The sequence below is a fragment of the Rhamphochromis sp. 'chilingali' genome, assembly GCF_963969265.1.
Source record: "Rhamphochromis sp. 'chilingali' genome assembly, chromosome: 15".
NCBI classification, from domain to species: Eukaryota; Metazoa; Chordata; class Actinopteri; order Cichliformes; family Cichlidae; genus Rhamphochromis; species Rhamphochromis sp. 'chilingali'.
Genome location: NC_137942.1, coordinates 35,326,389 through 35,346,610, shown reverse-complemented (window position 1 = coordinate 35,346,610; position 20,222 = coordinate 35,326,389). Strand labels below are relative to the sequence as shown.

The window sequence follows — 20,222 nt, the reverse complement described above, 5'->3', positions numbered from 1 at the left end:
AGACATGAACATCGAGCGTAAAAACAAAGGAGACTGCTACCGGCTTTTTATCTGCCGATCGCCGTGCTACGGTTGCAAGAAAAAGAAGCAGAAATGACGTTCTCTACGCGTTGAGACGTTCCCCGTCCGTCGGCTAAACGCTTGATTGAAACTTCAATGCGACAGTGACACCAAGTAGAATTATAAATGTCACATAGCCCCAAACATGTCTTTTTCAAAGCCTGCGGTGAAGAGAAAGGTTGGTGATGAGCACCGACAATTTCAGGAAAAGTGGGCAATGCAATATTTCTTTGTTGAGCACAGGGGCACCCCGACCTGTCTTATTTGCACAGAGAAAGTTGCGCTGCACAAGGAATACAATTTGAAACGTCATTACACAACTAGACATGCTGAGCTGGATGCAAAATACCAGGGAGACGAGAGAGCGAACCGGGTTGCCAGTCTTAAAACAGATCTACTGAGGCAGCAAGATTTCTCCAAGAAAGCAACCAAAGAGAATAATGCAGCAGTCGGAGCCACGTGGTTAGTGAGATGATTGCTAAAGCAGGGAAGCCATTCACAGAAGGTGCATTTGTCTAAAAGTGCATATTGCAGGCTGCAAATATAGTCTGTCCGGGAAAGAAAGGTCAGTTTAGCAACATCAGCCTTTCTGCCAACACCGCAGCAGATCGCATTTCTGACCTGTCAAGTGACATTTATGACCAACTGTGTGAGAAAGCCAAATGTTTCAGTGTATACTCAGTCGCTCTTGATGAGACCACAGACATCACCGACACTGCCCAGCTCCCAATGTATGTCCGTGGTGTTGATGACAGTTTTGAAGTGATGGAGGAGCTGCTCACAGTAATTCCAATGCATGGCCAGACCACCGCTCAGCAGATATTTACAAGCTGTGTGATGCCATTGAGAATGTTGGTTTGCCATGGAAGAGGTTTGTTGGAATAACAACAGATGGAGCGCCATCAATGACAGGGAGGAAACATGGACTGGTGGCACAAAACAAACTGGAAGAGGAAGGCGTGGAGGAGGCCATTGCTCTGCACTGCATCATCCATCAGCAGGTCCTTTGCAGCAAATGCCTGAAGTTTGACAATGTGATGTCTATTGTTGTGAAATGCATCAACCAAATCAGATCCAGGGGCTTAAAGCACCGAAGGTTCTGTGCTTTTCTAGAGGAAATGGAGTCAGAATATGGGGATGTGCTCGACTTCACTGAGGTACGTTGGCTCAGCAGGGGAAATGTATTAAAGAGACTTTTTGAGTTGAGAGCAGAAGTGAAGCCTTCATGGAGAAGGATGGAGTTAGTGTTCCTGTGCTAACTGATCCCAAAATGGCTCATGGACTCAGCTTTTCTTGTTGATATGACACATGAGCTTAATGTACTGAACAAGACGTTACAAGGCCAGGGGCAACTTGTCAGTGCTGCCTATGACAACGTGAGAGCATTCTCCACAAAACTGGCGCTCTGGAAAGCTCAGCTCTCTCAGACAAACCTTTGCCATTTCCCAGCATGCAAGGCACTCGTGGATGCAGGCACACCATTCAGTGCTGACGAGTATGTTGATGTCATTTTGAGGCTACAGGAGGAATTTGATCACAGATTTGCTGACTTCAAGACACACAGAGCCACCTTTCACATTTTTGCGGACCCCTTCTCCTTTGATGTGCAAGATGCCCCTTCTGTGCTTCAAATGGAGCTCATTGAGCTGCAGTGCAACTCTGAACTCAAAGCAAAGTTCAGGGAGGTGAGTGGAAAAGCAGACAAGCTTGGACAATTTTTGAGAGAATTGAGCCCTAGTTTCCCTCGGCTTTCCCGAATGTTCAAGCGGACCATGTGCCTTTTTGGTAGCACATACTTGTGCCAAAAGCTCTTCTCCACTTTGAACTTCAATAAGTCCAAGTACAGGTCCAGACTTACGGATGATCATCTTCAAGACGTACTGAGGGTCGCAACTGCTTCCTCCCTCAGGCCAAATCTGGCTCGGCTATGCGAGAGGAAACGCTGCCAGGTCTCTAGCAGCAAGGAGTAGGCAAGAGAAGCCATGTTCAGAAGAACAGTTCATTTTCTACAGTGTTCCATTCATGTTCAGAAGAAGGTTATAGAACTGTTAATACAGACATTTCAATCTAAATACAGCAGATATAGAAGACTGAAAGATACACACAAGTTCACTGACTAAAAATATCTTATTATTATTTTATTTATGTATTACAGATTGATTTTTTTTCTTATTAATTCTTAATTTGTTTATTTATTTTTAATATTTTGTGTTAAAAAATAAAAATAAAGAGATTTGAGAAGATTGGAATTTTTTAACCATGCCTTTCTTGTGGAAAACCTAATGCGGCCCAGCCTCACCCAGACTCTGCCTGCAGCGGCCCCCAGCTAAATTGAGTTTGAGACCCCTGTCCTACACCATAAATCAGAGGGTACGACCTCTCTCATGGCCCCAAGTGGTGTGTGCATGCCAGAGCACTCTGGAAGGCACACAGAGTCTTTACAGACTACTCAGGATCAAACCTCTATCATCATGCAATCGATTATACAACTCTAAGCATATATGAGTAAATATTTCTAAGCATAAATGACAATCAACAATATAAACCTTACAGCTGGTTTTAATAACAGAATTTATTTGTTTCTCAAACGAGAAAGAGCTATCGAGAAACACTCCTAAATCTTTAGTTCTGAACTTTTCCAGTGGGCCAAGGTCAACATTATCTGCTAATGCTAAATAGGCTGCCGTTATTAACTAATGCTAATTTGATGTGAATTAGCATTATGCACTAATGCTAACACTTTTTAACAATGTGAGTAGCTAATGCTAACACTATTTCCCTTAACTTCATAACATTGTGAACGGCTAATGCTAACACTCTTTTCCCTAGCATTACAACATCTGAGCTGCTAATGCTAAGTAGGCCGCCATTAGCACCTACGTCTATCCATCCATCCATCCATCCATTCGCTTCCGCTTATCCTTTTCAGGGTCGCGGGGGGCGCTGGAGCCTATCCCAGCTGTCATAGGGCGAAAGGCGGGGTACACCCTGGACAGGTCGCCAGTCTGTCGCAGGGCTAACACACAGGGACAGACAACCATTCACACTCACATTCACTCGCACATTCACACCTAGTGGCAATTTGGATTATCCAATTAACCTATCCCCACAAGCTGCATGTCTTTGGACGGTGGGAGGAAGCCGGAGTACCCGGAGGGAACCCACGCAAACACGGGGAGAACATGCAAACTCCACACAGAAAGACCCCGGCCTGATGGTGGAATTGAACTCAGGACCTTCTTGCTGTGCGGCAACAGTGCTAACCATCGTGCCACCGTGCTGCCCACCTACGTCTAATTTAAGGCAAATACGCATTAGAACCTAATGCTCATATCGTTTTCCTTTGCTTTATAGCAATGTGAGCAGCTACTGCTAAATAGCATTAGCTAATAACAGCAGTCTAATTTAATGCAAGTTAGCATCATTTGCATTATAACGATGTGAGGAGTTAATGCTAAGTATGCTGCCATTAGTGGCTAATTCTAATTAGGGGTGAATAATTATTACAAGCTAATGCTAATATCGTTTTCTCTTCCCTTTTAACAATGTGAGCAGCTAGTGCTAGGTAGGCTGAAGCTAGCAGCTAATGCTAAAGCTAAAGATAATTTGATGTGAATTAGCATTACATTAGTGAGGAGTTAATGCTAAGTAGACTGCCATTAGCAGGTAATGCTAATTTAAGGTTAATAGGAATTGGCATCTAATGCTAATACCATATTTTCTTGCTTTAACCCTTTAAAACTGGTCAGAGTGGGCACACTCCGTTTTGCGCAACTATTTTTAAATCCCGGTAGCACTGTAATCACGTGAGCTAGCGCAATAATTTTTTTTGCATATGAAACCTGAGGAGTTGTATTTACATCTTATGCCATCAGCTTGTCCTAGGTTACAGTTTCCTTCCACATATGCTTAGGACTCATATTGCTCTGCTGGAAATAGTTTATTTTGATGCAGATGCTGTTATTTTGCAAATTTGCAGTATAATATTTATTTTCGTTTTTCCTGCAGTATATAAAAATTGGTGTATTTCAAAAATAAAACTATGAAGGCACTCAAAATAAATTTCCTGAGGTGGGAAACTATTTTGTGCAACTTTTTTGTATTTACAGTTTTGAGGGATAAGCCTCTTAAATTTCTCTAACTAGAAATATATGTTAAAAAAACAAAAACGATTTTCAATTTTTTTGTAGTTTATTGCACTTTTTTGCAATTTATGTAATTACTATGCACTTAATACATACATATTATTAAAATTTAGGCTGTAATGGTTGTATTGATGTATAGCAACTTGAAATGCTCCCAAAAATGGCTCTACAGCATGTAAAAATATAATATAAGCTCTGGCGGACTTGGTTCTATGGTAGGTCTTAAAGGGTTAAATCAATATCAGTAGCTAATCCGATTGTTCAGTCTGACGTCAGGTGAAGTCATTTTTATGCATTTAAGAGCTGTGTTGAATTCAACATTACAAACTGAACATTAGAACTATCCTCTTCTCCAGGATTTTCCTGATTTAACATTTCAATATGACATTTCCAGCGCTTTGTTTTCTCTGCTCACAGACAAAACAGATACACGCATGTATATACAGCCCACGTCCAGCTCTGCATGCACTCCTGCTCCATTTCTATAGAGAATAAACAACGTAACACAATCATTCTCCATTGTTTTCAACTCAACCAGCTGCATTTAATGAAGGAGTTTGAATTTACTTTACAACAGCTGCTGTTGTTTCCTGTCTGCATTCATGTTCTTAACTGTACTCCACACATTCTGAACTGGTGTACCGTAATTGTCGGGCTATAAGCCGCTACTTTTTGCACAAGCTTTGAGCCCTGCGGCTTTTAGTCAGGTGCGGCTTTTCTATGGATTGTCCATGAGCGGATTTGTTTTGTTTGTTCCGCTGTTGTACGGCACTACGTTGCCTGGCGGAAGGATCGGGGTTCAAGAGTGGTATGTTGGTCACATGTCCATCCGTCAGGCAACGTAGTGCAGTACGAGGTAGCGCGAAAAACAAACTTCAAAGTAGCGCTACCCGTTCAGCTGGAGGCGTGGATGATGAGCGGCGATAAACTTGCAAAAAGCAAGTTATGCCCAACTCCACCATTGGATTCTGACAGCGTGGAAAAGTGTGAAAACATCCACGATCACCAACAGATTTCGAAGGGCTGAATGCTGCATGATGGAGAGGAGGACACCGCCACGGCCCTTCTGAGGGTGTTCGACTCTGACACTGACAACAAGGATTTCTTTGGTTTTGAAAGTGACAACGAAAGAAAGAAGCTGAGAGTGGATGACGAAGCCACCCTGAGCCTGTTTGTTTCCGACACTGGAGGAGAGGACTTTGGTGGTTTTAGTGCGCAGGAAGATGGTGGTGAATGACTGACTTTTCTTCTTGTTAAAGCCGTGTCACTGCACCTGAGCCTAAAAGGTAGTCCGAATCAATTGTTCTGGTGTGCTGTAGGTTATTGTTATGTACTACATTTGTTACTCATTTATGAAACACAGCACATGTTTTGTACTTGTAATTACCGCTACTTGTACATATACCTAAAAAGTTATGCAAATATGTACCCATAACTTGTTTTTCAAAATATTAATAAAAGGGGTGTGTCTCCAAACAGCCATCTCTTTCCTGACAATTCGCTTTGTGCATATTCTCTTACATATGATAAGTCAACATTGAAACACCTGCGGCTTTTAGTCAGGTGCGGCTAATGTATGTACAAAACAGGATTTTCCCCTGATTTTAGCTTGTGCGGCTAATATTCAGGTGCGCTCTGTAGTCTGGGAAATACGGTAGTTCTTCCTAAAGTACTGCAGTATTCCTGCCAGTACATCCTTTTAGTTTTCCTAACTGTTTCCTCTGATGCTCGTTGCTATTCTTTCCTCAATGCAAATTCATGCTAAGCTCCTTCATATCCATCCCTGTTTCTAAACCTGTAATAATTGCTTTAATGTGTCTTTGGCCTAATTATGAGTCTGTCCATATGTTTGTAGTTCCCCACTTGCTTTGGTTTCTTAGCTCTGATTCTCTCAAATTTATCCTTGAAATCATTTACTGGCATCTCTCCCTCTCACTCCCACTATCCCCAGAACACCAGAGTATTCATCTCCTGGTTTATCCTATGGCCTCTTTGCATTTTCTCCAATCATCCCTGTTTCTAGAGTCTCACCCCATCTGCAGGCAGTCCAAGAGAAACTGCCTCTGCCATTTTCTTCTTCTTAATCTTTGCTTTTTCTCTTCACTTTCTCCATTGGGTCTTCTTAGACGCACTTTCCAGAAAGCAGCAACATTTTTTGTGCCCCATTTTTCAAATTGTGCATCTTACTTCAGCTTAATGTGTTTCCTGTTTTGTTTTTACACAGGTCATGTAAAAGAAATCCTACCAGAGACTCGACAAAGCTGAACTGAAAGACAGCACAGGCAATAAATCAGAGCAGCACAGAACTTAAGCTCATGGTCCATAGAAGCTGGGCTCTACAGGTGTACCAGGACAAGCTTAGTGTAAGTCCCTCGAAAAAGTTTCACTTGTGCTGTTTCGGTGTAAATTACTGGTTTGTTTGAACAATTTCATCAGCTGAACCATAAATACTCCAAAACAATTTCTTTGTGACTCAGTGTGATTTTTCATTTTGTAATATTAGCATGTCAAACTCTACATTCTCTACACAGATGAGAAATGAAGTGTATTTAATAATAAAAGTTATCTCTCAGAGACAAAGTTAGTGTCTCATTGTGTGGATGCCTTAATAGGCATCCACACTATTGAGATCCTGTTTCTCTTTCTTCTTTATTATTATTCCGGGTGTTTCCGTACACTTTTTGCCGTGGATCTACTTCCACAATTTTTGTGCTATTTTCACCGTTCAAACTCTAAACTGTTCTGCTCTTTCTGCTAATGCCGGCTATGACTTTTGGTGTTTATTACTATTATACTTTTTAAAATATTACACTTTTTTCCTTTAATTTGTCCCATTGAAATGAATGGGAAACTTCCACAATTCTGCTAAAACTTTCTTGTCTTTGAAACTTAACTACTGCCTCATACTTTCACCTAGAAACTCCATTCAAACTTTAAAATGTTCTCAAATGATTTGGCTATTCCTGTATGATTCAGCTTTTTCAGATCTTCTACCGTTTTAATCTTATCCCTCTTTGAGTTTTCAGTTGCAAAATTGTGATTTTTCAGAAAATACATGCGTTGCTATGGTTGCTATGCAATTAACTCAGAGGGGACAGTGAAACTGTTTGAATTTTCTCTTCATGTCCAAACAACTTCTTGCTACTCGCTCAATTTCCACTCAAGCCCCACAAATTATACATCAAAACGTAGGTATTTTTGCTGGCTTTCAGAAAATGTCACTATCATTGTTGTGGGACTCATAGATATTTTGCAAATCTCCTCAGAGTAACACAAAGTCAGAAAACTCTCCATATAAACTCAATGGAGAGTTTGTTCAAAATCACCGCTGGATTTCTCTAATGAGAGGCATTTTCAAATTGTCATATCTCCTTAACGAAGCGAAGTTAAGACATGAGGCTTGTCCCCGTATATGTTCAGACACTCCTGACACTCACAATTCAAGAATTTCTTTCTCACCTATTACCGTTCTGAAATGAGTTGGACTTGTTTGAGGGTAGGAAATTTGTCCCTCGCTCAGATTTCATCAGATTTCAATCTCTGGAAATGAACCACTTTTTTCTCTCGTCATATCTTTTTGATGGATTTCCACAGAGCCCTGAAAATTTCCATGACTGTTCACCAAAGCCTGCTGTTTCTTACGGTGAAAGAATGATTTTGATGCTCCATATAGATTTAGAGTTACCAAAGGTTGTTTGAGCGCAAGTCAAGGCAGTTTTTGCTTCGCCTCTACTCAGTTACAGTGTATTACAAGTCATATATCTTTAATAATTTATGTTTTATCTTTGAATTATGAAGACCTGAAGATTCCCCCATCTCTTCTGAATAAAACGATGCCTGAATGACCGTTCTAGCCTCTACGGTTAGGAAATTATGGCCATTTGTTCGAGTGGAATCCTGAATGTCAGAAATACACTGAAGAAAACTCACACCTCTCTCTGTGTCTGTGTGTGTAAGGGCTGACTACAGCAGGTGCAGCTAATTTAACTGACCTACATATACCAAGCCCAGACTCTCCACAGCTCCTGTTCCCTTTACTGTCTGTGTATGTGTGTCTGTGTATCAATATTTCTCCTATGTTTAGGTATTACTCCTCAATCATAGTATTTCTGCTAAAGCAAAGTACTTCTACTACATCTTAGTACTTCTGCTAAATCATAGTATTTCTGCCAATTCATAGTATTTTTGCAAAATCATGGTATTTGTGCAAAATCATGGTTTTTTGGCCAAATATTTCTGTTATTTTATAATATATGTGCTGAATATATTATATGTGCCAAATCATAGTATTTATCCCAAATTATAGTATTTATGCCAAATTACAGTATTTCTGCTAAAACGCAGAAATAGTACCTTTTAGCAGGAATTTCTACCAAAAGATAGTATTTATGTTAAAACATAGTATTTCTGCTAAACCAGAGTATTCCTGCCAAATCATAGTATTTGTACTGAAACATGGTACTTCTGCCCAATCATAGTATTTGTACTAAATCATAGTACTTGTGCCAAATCATAGTATTTATACCCAATCATAGTATTTCTGCTAAATCATAGCATTTGTGCCAAATCATGGTATTTGTACAAAAACATAGTATGTCTGCAAAACCATAGTATATCTCTTATGTTATAGTATTACTACTAAGGCATAGTATTTCTGCCAAATCATAGTATGTGTGCCAAATCGCAGTATTTATACCAAATCACAGTATTTGTGGTAAAACATAGTATTTCTGCCATATTGTGGTATTTGTGCAAGAACATTGAACTGTTATGTTATAGTATTACTACTAAGTCATAGTATTTCTGCATTGTTATAGTATTTGTACTAAAACGTAGTATCTCTGCCAAGTCATAGAATTACTGCAATTTCATAGTTTTTTTTAGGAAATCTGTTATGTTATAGTATTACTACTAAGTCATAGTATTTCTGCCAAATCATAGTATTTGTGCCAAAGCATCGTATTTGTATGGAGTCATAGTATTTCTTCTAAATCATAGTATTTCAATCAAATCTCAGTAGTTGTTGTTAAAACGCAGTATTATTGCCAAATCATAGTATTTGTACCCAATCATAGTATTTCTGCTAAATCATAGCATTTGTGCCAAATCATGGTATTTGTGCAAAAACATAGTATGTCTGCAAAACCATAGTATATCTCTTATGTTATAGTATTACTACTAAGGCATAGTATTTCTGCCAAATCATAGTATTTGTACTAAATCATAGTTCTTGTGCCAAATCATAGTATTTGTTGAACATCATAGTATTGGAACCAAAACATAGTATTTGTCGCAAAGCATCGTATTTGTATTGAGTAATAGTATTTCTTCTAAATCATAGTATTTCAATCAAATCTCAGTAGTTGTGTTAAAATGCAGTATTATTGCCAAATCATAGTATTTGTACCCAATCATAGTATTTTTGCCAAATCGTGGTATTTGTGCCCAATTAATAATTCTGTTATGTTATAGTATTACTACTAAGTCGTAGAATATCTGTTATGTTATAGTGTATCTGCGGAATATAGTATGTGTGCCAAATCGTAGTATTTACACCAAATCACAGTATTTTTGCTAAAACATAGTATTTCTGCCATATTGTGGTATTTGTGCAAGAACATTGAACTGTTATGTTATAGTATTACTACTAAGTCATAGTATTTCTGCGTTGTTATAGTATTTGTGCTAAAACGTAGTATCTCTGCCAAGTCATAGAATTACTGCAATTTAATAGTTTTTTTTATCTGTTATATTATAGTATTACTACTCAGTCATAGTATTTCTGCCAAATCATAGTATTTGTGTGAATTTGTATACTGTAATATCACTGTATTATGTAGTGGCTAAGTAGGGGCTGTTTACTAAGTGCATCAGTGTAAATAGGTCATCTCTTGTGTTGGAGTGCCCTCTTGTGGCGCCTTTTGGGTAGTGCCTTAGTAAACGGGAACCCTGTAAAAAGTGGCATCAGACTGATTTGTAGTGGAGGAATTTGTTACCAGTTTTCTTAATCTTTAATCTGTATGCATGTTGTAATGCATACCCTGTTCTTAATCATAGAAACCACACCATATCACCTCTCCACATCCTCCTACTGTATGCCATACCTCCCTGTACCATCCATCTGACCGCAATAAACTCCACCTGTGGTAATCTAATCCCTGGATGTCAGCCTCTCCTTCTGACCGAGGATAGTTATAGTATTTGAGCCAAATCATAGTATTTGTGCTAAAACATAGTATTTCTTCCAAATCATAGTATTTGTGCCAAAGTATAGTATTTCTTCCAAATCATAGTATAACTGCACAATAAAGGTTCTTGAGCCACATCAGTGTTTGTGCCAAATCTTAGTATTTCTTCTAAATCCTAGTAATTCTGCTCAATGATAGAATTTCTGCTATGCTTTAGTACTTTTTTCCTAGATTGTAGTACTTCTGCTAAGTCAAAGTATTTCATGTAAATCATAGTATTTCTACCAAGTCCCAATGTTTCTGCTAAATCATAAATAATGTTTTAGTACAAATTGTATGATTTGGTGGAACTTTCTGTGTTCCAGCACAAATGCTATGATTTGGCAGGAAAAAAATATTATTTAGTATAAATACTAAGTTTTAGCAGAAATACTATGTTTAAACTTTAAAAAATTCTGCTATTCCTGCTGATGTGTGTTATGACTTTTGACCATTGAAATGAATGGAACACATTATCAATGTGGTCACTGATTTTGCATGATGGGCTGAGCTGTGTTTTACCTCAGTGAGATAAGCATCCGTTCTCAGACTGGGAGGCCTGGGTTCAAATCCAGCTTATGGCAACATTTCTTTCACTTAACAGTTAAACTTTTTTTAAACTCTTTTCAACACAAATTTCATTTTTTTCACCCCTTTTCAGCAAAATTTTCAGTTTTTTTAACCCCTTTTCAGCACAAATCCAAACTTTTTCAGCTCTTTTTCAGCAAAAACCTCTTTTCAGCAGAATTCTGCTCATTCAACTCTTTTCAGCAAAATTTTCAGTTTTTTCTGCTGTTTTCAGAAAAAAACTCTTTTCAGCAGAATTCTGCTCATTCACCTCTTTTCAGCAGAAATTCTGCTGATTGAACTCTTTTCAGCAGAATTTTCACCCCCTTTTTTTGCCCAAATTCTGCTAGCACAATTGTCAATCTCTTCACCTTTTCTTTGTGAGAAAGTGTTTGGCTCAGTGAGCTAAATAGCTGCCCTTTGACCAGGAGGGCCAGGTTCGAATCCTGCTCAGGGCAATGTTTTTTGTTTTCAACTTTTTCAGCTTTTTTCAGCAGACATCTTCAACGTTAAGGCATCCACACAGCATTTTCGCAGGAAATGCAAATTTTTCTAGTTCAGGTCTGTATCTGAGTAGCCTCAGACACATGCAGTGCTCATATTTTCTGTTTTGTGTGTCACTCAGACCTCTTCCTGACAGCGGCAGCAATTTCATTTAAAGTCCCATTCACTGATACAGGCTGCTGGAGCTCCAACCAGGAGGGTACACACATGATCCAGGGAAAAAAATTATATATGGTCTCTTAGATAAATATTAAGAGGTCCTGTGTTTTACTAAAAAATCTAAGTAGTAAAACACAGGACCTTTGGGTTAGATATAAGGTGATTTGACAAATCATGTCTGTTGTAAATGAGTAAGCCATTTATCGACCTGACTCAGGTTTTAAATCATCATCAGAAAAGACTGAATCCTGACCTGAGAATCCCAAGTGTACACTTTGGACTCTCCACTGCAGAAAATAGAAGCTTCAGTCCTGAATCCTGCAGGTTGTTGTTACCCAGATCCAGCTCTGTCAGACGGGAGGACTGGGAGCTCAGGACTGAGGACAGAGCTTCACAGCTTCTGTCTGACAGGTTACAGCCACTCAGTCTGAAGAAAGGATGACAAGAAGACATGAAACACTTGTGTTAAAGTATATTCATGGTGCCATGAGGAGCTACTACATTTACAATATTTCAACACTGTTTCAGGACATGCTGGAATCCTTATTGCCTCATGTTACAAAAGACAAATGTGGCAGTTTAGTGTGATTTGGATGGATTCATTAAAAAAACAAAACATAAACACTGTTAATTTTTTCCAAATGAAATTGATTAAATGATGTTAATTGATGAAAAAAAAATCGATATTGCTTGATCTGACCTCAGCGTTTCCAGTTTGCAGTATTGACTCTTCATCCCAGCAGACAGAAGCTTCACTCCTGAATCCTGCAGGTTGTTGTTACCCAGGTCCAGCTCTGTCAGATGGGAGGACTGGGAGCTCAGGACTGAGGACAGAGCTTCACAGCTTCTGTCTGACAGGTTACAGCCACTCAGTCTGAAATCAAGGTGGAAGGGAGACAAGATCAACCAAACAAATCAGAGCTTTATTGCTTTTTTGTTTTTAAGCAGAAATCAGTGAGGTGCTGGTAGATTCTGTTCTTTTGGTTTATTACCCAACAACACACACATACACTAATATTTGTGACTTTTGTAATAGTAGCATTTACAATGCAAAGCAACAGCGATCACAGATTGAAGGGGCCTGAATAAAACTACAATGCAGTGATTTTTAAGATGACCTGTTCTTCCAATTTCCAACAACAGATTTCTCCAACCTTACAGTTAAAAATAATTCTTTATCTCATACTGAATCTTGGTGCACCTCCCCCCAGTTTATTAAAATGGAGTGGTACTGAAGTTGCTGTAAGTGATGTGTGATGCCACTGATTTCCTTTCTGATCCAATACAAAGTAAAATTCAGGCTGGTATCTGCGATACTGATGAAAACTATTCCTTCAGAATCAATACAAGACATCATAAGAAAATATGATGTTTTGTATAACATAAAAAGCCTGAATTTTAAAATATTCAGTTAATAATCAAAAACAGATGTGACTGAAAATAATAAAACTGAGAAACATTTTATGGCCATTCGATCCTTTTACAACCATTGCAAGAGCTTGGTTGGCATAGCCGGCAATACGTTGGATAGTAATAAGTCCGGTGGGTGATGGGCTCCACCAGGGCTGCCCTTTGTCACCGATTCTGTTCATAAATTTTATGTTTAAAGGCTGTATCAAAAGTTCATTCAAGTTACAATATTGTGGTCAAAAGTTCTCCTTTTTTCTTTTATACTATACAACTACGCTGTCTCATGGTTTTAGGACATGGATCTGTCATGGAAGAAATCTATGACCACTTTTAATCAACATTTTAAAAATAAACATGATCACAGATTTACTCACAGAGCCTTGTTGGAGGCTTTGACCACTGGCAGCAGCCTCAGAAGAGCCTCCTCTGAAGCAGAGTATTTCTTCAGGTCAAACACATCCAGATCTTCTTCTGATGACAGTAAGATGAAGACCAGAGCTGACCACTGAGCAGGAGACAGTTTACCTGTGGAGAGACTTCCTGATCTCAGGGACTGTTGGATCTCCTCCACTAGAGAACGATCATCCAGTTCATTCAGACAGTGGATCAGATTGATGCTTTTCTCTGCAGACAGATTCTCACTGAGCTTCTTCTTGATGTACTGGACTGTTTCCTGATTGGTCTGTGAGCTACTTCCTGTCTGTGTCAGCAGACCTCGTAGGAGAGTCTGATTGGTCTGCAGTGAAAGACCCAGGAGGAAGCGGAGGAACAAGTCCAGGTGTCCATTTGGACTCTGTAAGGCCTTGTTCACAGCACTCTGGTGGAGAGATTGAAGTTTTAGTTTGTTAAATAGTTTAGACCATGTAGAGGTTGTTTGTTGTTGTTCCAGCAGATTGAGTCCAGAGTTGATGAAGGTCAGATGGACATGAAGAGCAGCCAGAAACTCCTGAACACTCAGATGGATGAAGCAGAACACCTTGTTCTGGTACAGTCCTCTCTCCTCTTTAAAGATCTGTGTGAACACTCCTGAGTACACTGAGGCTGCTCTGATATCGATGCCACACTCTGTCAGGTCTGATTCATAGAAGATCAGGTTTCCTTTCTGCAGCTGATCAAAAGCCAGTTTTCCCAGAGACTCCATCATCGTCCTGCTCTCTGGACTCCAGTGTGGATCTGTCTCAGCTCCTCCATCATACTTGACCTTCTTCACTTTGGCCTGAACCACCAGGAAGTGGATGTACATCTCAGCCAGGGTCTTGGGCAGCTGTCCTCCCTCTCTGGTTTCCAGCACATCCTCCAGAACTGTAGCAGTGATCCAGCAGAAGACTGGGATGTGGCACATGATGTGGAGGCTTCGTGATGTCTTGATGTGGGAGATGATGCTGCTGGCCTGCTCCTCATCTCTGAATCTCTTCCTGAAGTACTCCTCCTTCTGTGGGTTAGTGAACCCTCTGACCTCTGTCACCATGCCAACACAGTCAGGAGGGATCTGATTGGCTGCTGCAGGTCGTGTGGTTATCCAGAGGCGAGCAGAGGGAAGCAGTTTCCCCCTGATGAGGTTTATCAGCAGCACATCCACTGAGGTGGACTTTCTAGGGTCAGTTAGGATTGTAGTTTTGTGGAAGTCCAGAGGAAGTCGACACTCATCCAGACCATCAAAGATGAACACAACCTGGAAGTCTTCAAAGCTGCAGATTCCTGCTTCTTTGGTTTCAGTAAAGAAGTGATGAACAAGTCCCACCAAGCTGAACTTTTCCTCTTTCAGCACATTCAGCTCTCTGAAAGTGAATGGAAATATGAACTGGATGTCCTGGTTGGCTTTGTCTTCAGCCCAGTCCAGGCTGTATTTCTGTGTTAAGACTGTTTTCCCAATGCCAGCCACTCCCTTTGTCAGCACTGTTCTGATTGGTTCGTCTCTTCCAGGTGAGGCTTTAAAGATGTCTTCTTGTCTGATTCTTGTTTCTGGTCTGTCTGGTTTCCTGGATGCTGTTTCAATCTGTCTGACCTCATGTTCATCATTGACCTCTGCAGTCCCTCCCTCTGTGATGTAGAGCTCTGTGTAGATCTGATTCAGGAGGGTTGGGTTTCCTGCTTTAGCGATGCCCTCAAACACACACTGGAACTTCTTCTTCAGGGTGGATTTAAGGTTACGATGACAAACTGCAGCTTGAAGTTCTGAATGAGAAGAAAAATAAACACTCAATTCCAAAAAGAACTAATCTTTAAAACATGTTGCTCCATCTTCCATCTCTGGAAAATGTCTCATTTATCCAGCAGCTTAAATCTTTAGATAAATCCTCTTACTGCTCTGCAGACGGTCAGCCAGCTCCTCCTGCTTCATTCTCCTCAGGAAGTCCACTGTGATCTTCACAAACGCCTCTCTGCTGCTGCTCCTCTGACTCTCTAAGCATTCTGGGTAACCTGGACTCAGAACCTTCTGGATCTTCTTCAGCTCGTTCTTCACAAAAGTGATGATGTTGTCCTCCAGCAGCTGGAACAGAATATTTATGAATGAGCCAATCAGACTGAAATCATGGAGCCAAACATCAGATCCATGTTGGACACACTGACGATCCACTGGTCTACAAAGAGCAGCATGGAGATGACTGTGAACAGAACAGATGTAACAGTAGTTGTTGTACATGTACAGACCATAAATATGGAGTCCAGCTGTGTTTGATGCTGCTGGGCAGACTGACCACTGGGAACCTCTGAGCTCTGCTGGTCCACTCTGTGGAGGAACCATGAAGGATTAGATCAACACAGGATAAAGATCCAGGAGTTTCTGCTCAAATAACTTCATCTGAATCAAGTCTGTCAAGTTTTAAACTCTCAGATTGTGAACATATCAGTAATTTTCAGTCTGTTTTCATGGACGTCCTTTCAGTGGTGATGTCAGGGATGATTTTGAAGAAGCTCATCAAACTGAACCATCAGCAGATCACTGCTCCAAAACCAGAACATGATCCGAGTCTCCCTCCACCACCAGAACACCAGCTTTACTAACGTGGTAGATCAGTGTAGTACAGATCAATAACTGATGAGTCATTTGATCAAAATCACTGAGTGCTTCACGTCTGACCCTCTGATGCTTCTGTAGACATTTTGCATATTTAATGAATGTCTGACAGTTTTACATTCATTCTATGAACACAGTGGAAATGTTGTGTTATAGTCTCCATGTTGTTTCCAGCATCATAAATTCTTAAGTTCAGAAAATTAGATTCTTTCTTCACAGCTGAAAAACAACAACATTTATTCTCTATTGAAATCTGCATCGTCCACTCCAAAGGTCACAATCTGAAGGTAACATCTGGTTTTGTTCCCTGTGGTTAACTCTGAGCATCAGTATGGTGGGATTTATCCACTACATCCACACCACTGTGGTTCAGTGTTGTCCTGATGGAGTAACAGCAGCCAGTATGATCCAGGCTTTAGCTGCTGGGTCTCTGTGTGACCTCTCAGACTGTTTAACAGATCAGACACAAAGAGAATCAGAGCAGCTCTGTTCTTTAAAGACAAACATGAACCCACTCAGGTCACACTTTCCCCACAGATATGAGCATCACTGTCCTCAAACAGCAAATGACCAAGTCGAACATTTGGATCTTTTCTCTTTCATTGTTTTCTTTTTAATGAATCTTTGTAACAATCTGAGGATGTTTCAGGTCATATTTATCCAGGAAACACAAACATGTAAAGGAGTCATCACAGCTCTCTGACCTCGTTGCTCCAGGTTCACCACTGAAGCCTGGAGGTAGACCTTTGGACCGGTCACTCCTCACAGACGGACAGCTGGACCCTGCAGACTGTGACCTCTGACCTCTGCAGACACAAACATGATTGAAGCAGCTGTGATCACACAGACTGCAGATAATGCAGCTGTTTCCTGTCAGTAACATCCTCTTAGATTAGAGTTCAGCTTTTTACAGGAAAACTGGACAAAACTGATTTTTGTTACAAACTCATTTTCATTTCCTCTCAGCTCACAAACACAGTCAGACAATCAACCAGAGTCAACACTGATTATAATGTCAGTGCAGAATTATTTCTGTTACTCAGTGAGTTCAGCTCTCTGACCTCGTTGCTCCAGGTTCACCACTGAAGTCTGGATTATAATCTTTGGACCGGTCACTCCTCACAGACGGACAGCTGGACCCTGCAGACTCTGCTCTGTCCTCCTCTTCCTCCATCATCATCTTCAGTCAGTCTGAGAGGTAAACCACAAACACTCAGTGAGTTCACATTAACAGGAGGAACTGAGTTACAGTCGCTGACCTCTGACCTGTCATGTGACCATGAAACCAGGTCAATATGTCTGTAGGTTCAGTCATCCAGGTCATGTGATCTAAGGAGCTTGGAGAGAAAAGAGACGTCTTTAAGTTTCTGGAAGACGTTTCATCCGAGAAGCTTCTTCAGCTCTAAAACCAAACGGTGGAGAGTCCCAGATATTTAAACCTGAGAGGGAAAGAAAGCATGTCGCTGACCCACCACTGATGTTATTTCAAGGAGGAAACTGAGAGCCTTTGCACCAGGAGCACAAACATCAGCTCCAGCAATGATCCACTGATGTGTTTTTATTCCATGTATGAATGTTGTTATTGACAGAGATGACGTTTGTGTGTCAGTGATGCAGTGACTGTTGTTGTTACCTGTACAGGCTGGTTAGACTCTATGAAACAGATCATACAGATCTCTGCATGTTAGAAGAGACTATTAAAGGTCATGAATGAGACAAAGGCAGGGAGGCGTCCTTTACAGCTAAACAGCAGAGTGAGAGAACAGCCAGCACCTCTACATTTATCACATTATACAGCACATGTATGATACTGACAGGGATGAGAAGAATTTAGTGATTCTGATCCCATCATTGATATTACTTATTGATTCTCAGTAGCTCTGCTCTGACAGTCACCACCATCACTGAGCAGCATATCAAAGACATTTGTGCACATTAACTGCATGTTGTGGCTCAAATGTTTGTGCATGTTGGAGGCATTTCCTCTTTGTTGTGATCAGTGTTGGTCATTACTCAAAACAGTCATTATTACACATATTACACAGAACACTTTGATTAAAAGTAATGGAGTACGTTACTTCATTACTCCTCATAACATTACTTTGATGTTAAAATGAACAAATGAGCATGTAACAACATAAAGCTGAGGTACAGCCCCACACACCAACACAGATCCTGATGAGGTCACGTGATGTTTCTCTGAGTGTTTATGAACACAAATCAAAGATGAAACAGCACAAAGACACTTCAAAGTGATTCTACTGTAGAAACATGAACAGGTAGAAACCTGCAGCCTGACTGCTCATCACTTTGTTACCTGTTCAAGTTCAGCAGCAGCAGCTCACTTTATCACGGTGCTGGTCTGGGGTCAGTGTTTACTCAGCTTTAACCTCACTCTGGGTTCTTGGCTAGCCTAGCTTTAGCTTAGTGTTAGCATGCTGTGTGCTAGCTTAGCGTCAGAGCTCTGCAGGTGTCTCGTGTGTAAATATTAATCACAGTGACAGTAAAGGAGGTAAAGGGCTGTGACGTCATCACGTACGCTGCGTCCTCTGTGGGCTCTGAGTGAACTCAAAGTACAAACTACAAGTACACAAACACGAACGTAGCTCAGAGTGGCGGACACACTCGGCCTCGTTGGTCCAGCTGTGAGTCCGTTACCGTGAACTATGGAGCGGCAGATTTGTGCTGAACTAAGCTGCACACAGCTGATGTTAGCCAGGAAACATTACACACTGACTTTAATGGAGAGACCGGAAATACAAACACACACAGTTTGTTGTGTGAAGAAATCAAACACGAGCTGAACAAACAGTAAAGTTCCTAAAGACAAACTGTTAAAGGAGGAAACAAAGCAAACTTACAGTTTCTTCACACACCAACAACAAGCTCCACTCCACACCTGGACACTAAACACGGACACACAGGTGAGCTGCTTCCTGGAAGGAGGCGGGGCTCCACCTGAAACTCAGCACAGGTGGGAGGGGCTCAGCTCTGTGTGTGCTGATGTGTTAACTTTAAAAATATGCCGTCTGACTGCTCAGACTGAGTCAGAGTAAAGTTCACATGCTGACGTGTGGAGACATGAAACCTTGTTGTAGCTGCAGGTGTGAACACACTGATCCCAGATCAGCTCTGCTGTATTTGTAACATGAACATTTCTGCTGCAAAGCTTCAAATGTTCAGCATGTTTCTCTGTTTCCAGTCTATAGATCCAGTCACACTTTCTACCTTCACCTGTGCAGTAAAGACTGAGAGCAGAGCTGAAAGCAAGCGTCCAATCAGTGAGCAGCATCAACACCTGAGCTTCATTCAGACTCTGTTATTGAAGATGTTGTTGGTACAAAGTTCATCTGCTGCTCACATGAATCCATGAAAGATTTATTTCACTGAATGTTTCTTCAAAGCTCATTTCAACCTGTTGAAGTCATGAATGAAAGTGCAGACTGAGAGTGGATCACATGATGTTTGAGGTGTGTCATGTGACATGTTCAGTATTGTCACACATGTCTAGATTGTCCCTGATATCATAACTGCTCAAACACTGATGATTATATTTGAAGAATTATTCCTGATGGCAGCAAAGTTTGAATGGAGCTCTCTGTCTGTGCTGATTTGTCGCCCTCTGGAGGTCAAAGCACAAACTGCATGATGTCACTGTAACCACCACAGAGACAGGAAGTGTTTTTATGACTGAAACACTGAAATGATGCTAACGGCTGTCGTTAGGCTCACTGACAGCAGTGCTGATGTGTTCATGTCAAACACTGGCTCAGGTCAGACTCCTTCATCCTTCTCCAGCGTGAGGCCGCCCTCAGACCCACAGGAGCTCTGACCTTTGACCTCCTGACCCTAACCATTTTAGTCTTGTTGCATCTGCAAATCCATCCAAACTGTAGCCGAGCAAAAGAAGCTGGAAGTTGTTCTATGAATGATGTTGTTGAAGGAGCTTGGAAAGAAAAGCGTCTGGACTTCTTTAAGTTGCTTGAAGAGGGACATGGACGTCTTAACGCCCACTTACATCCTGGGACATTTGATCACAGGAAATCACATGATGGGGTGGGGCTAGATCTCACAATGGCTGATTGAGACCCACACCCGTTCTCACACCGTGGCTCGTGTGATTAGGTAGAG

At 40.8% G+C, this 20,222-nt stretch overlaps 1 protein-coding gene across 1 annotated transcript in view; it reads right to left on the bottom strand.

Moving 5' to 3' along the window:
* The window catches only part of LOC308410894 (protein NLRC3-like), a 23,803-nt gene extending 3,856 nt beyond the window's left edge, over positions 1–19,947 (bottom strand). The window contains exons 1-7 of the mRNA XM_080904556.1: positions 18,953–19,947; positions 17,153–17,282; positions 15,725–15,803; positions 15,377–15,563; positions 13,447–15,247; positions 12,363–12,536; positions 11,916–12,089 (exon numbers count right to left, since the gene is read on the bottom strand). Coding sequence (XP_080760682.1) covers positions 11,916–12,089; positions 12,363–12,536; positions 13,447–15,247; positions 15,377–15,563; positions 15,725–15,803; positions 17,153–17,271 — 2,534 coding nt within the window. The 5' untranslated portion in view covers positions 17,272–17,282; positions 18,953–19,947. The remainder of the gene's footprint in view (positions 1–11,915; positions 12,090–12,362; positions 12,537–13,446; positions 15,248–15,376; positions 15,564–15,724; positions 15,804–17,152; positions 17,283–18,952) is intronic.
* Between the last annotated feature and the right edge of the window lie 275 nt (positions 19,948–20,222).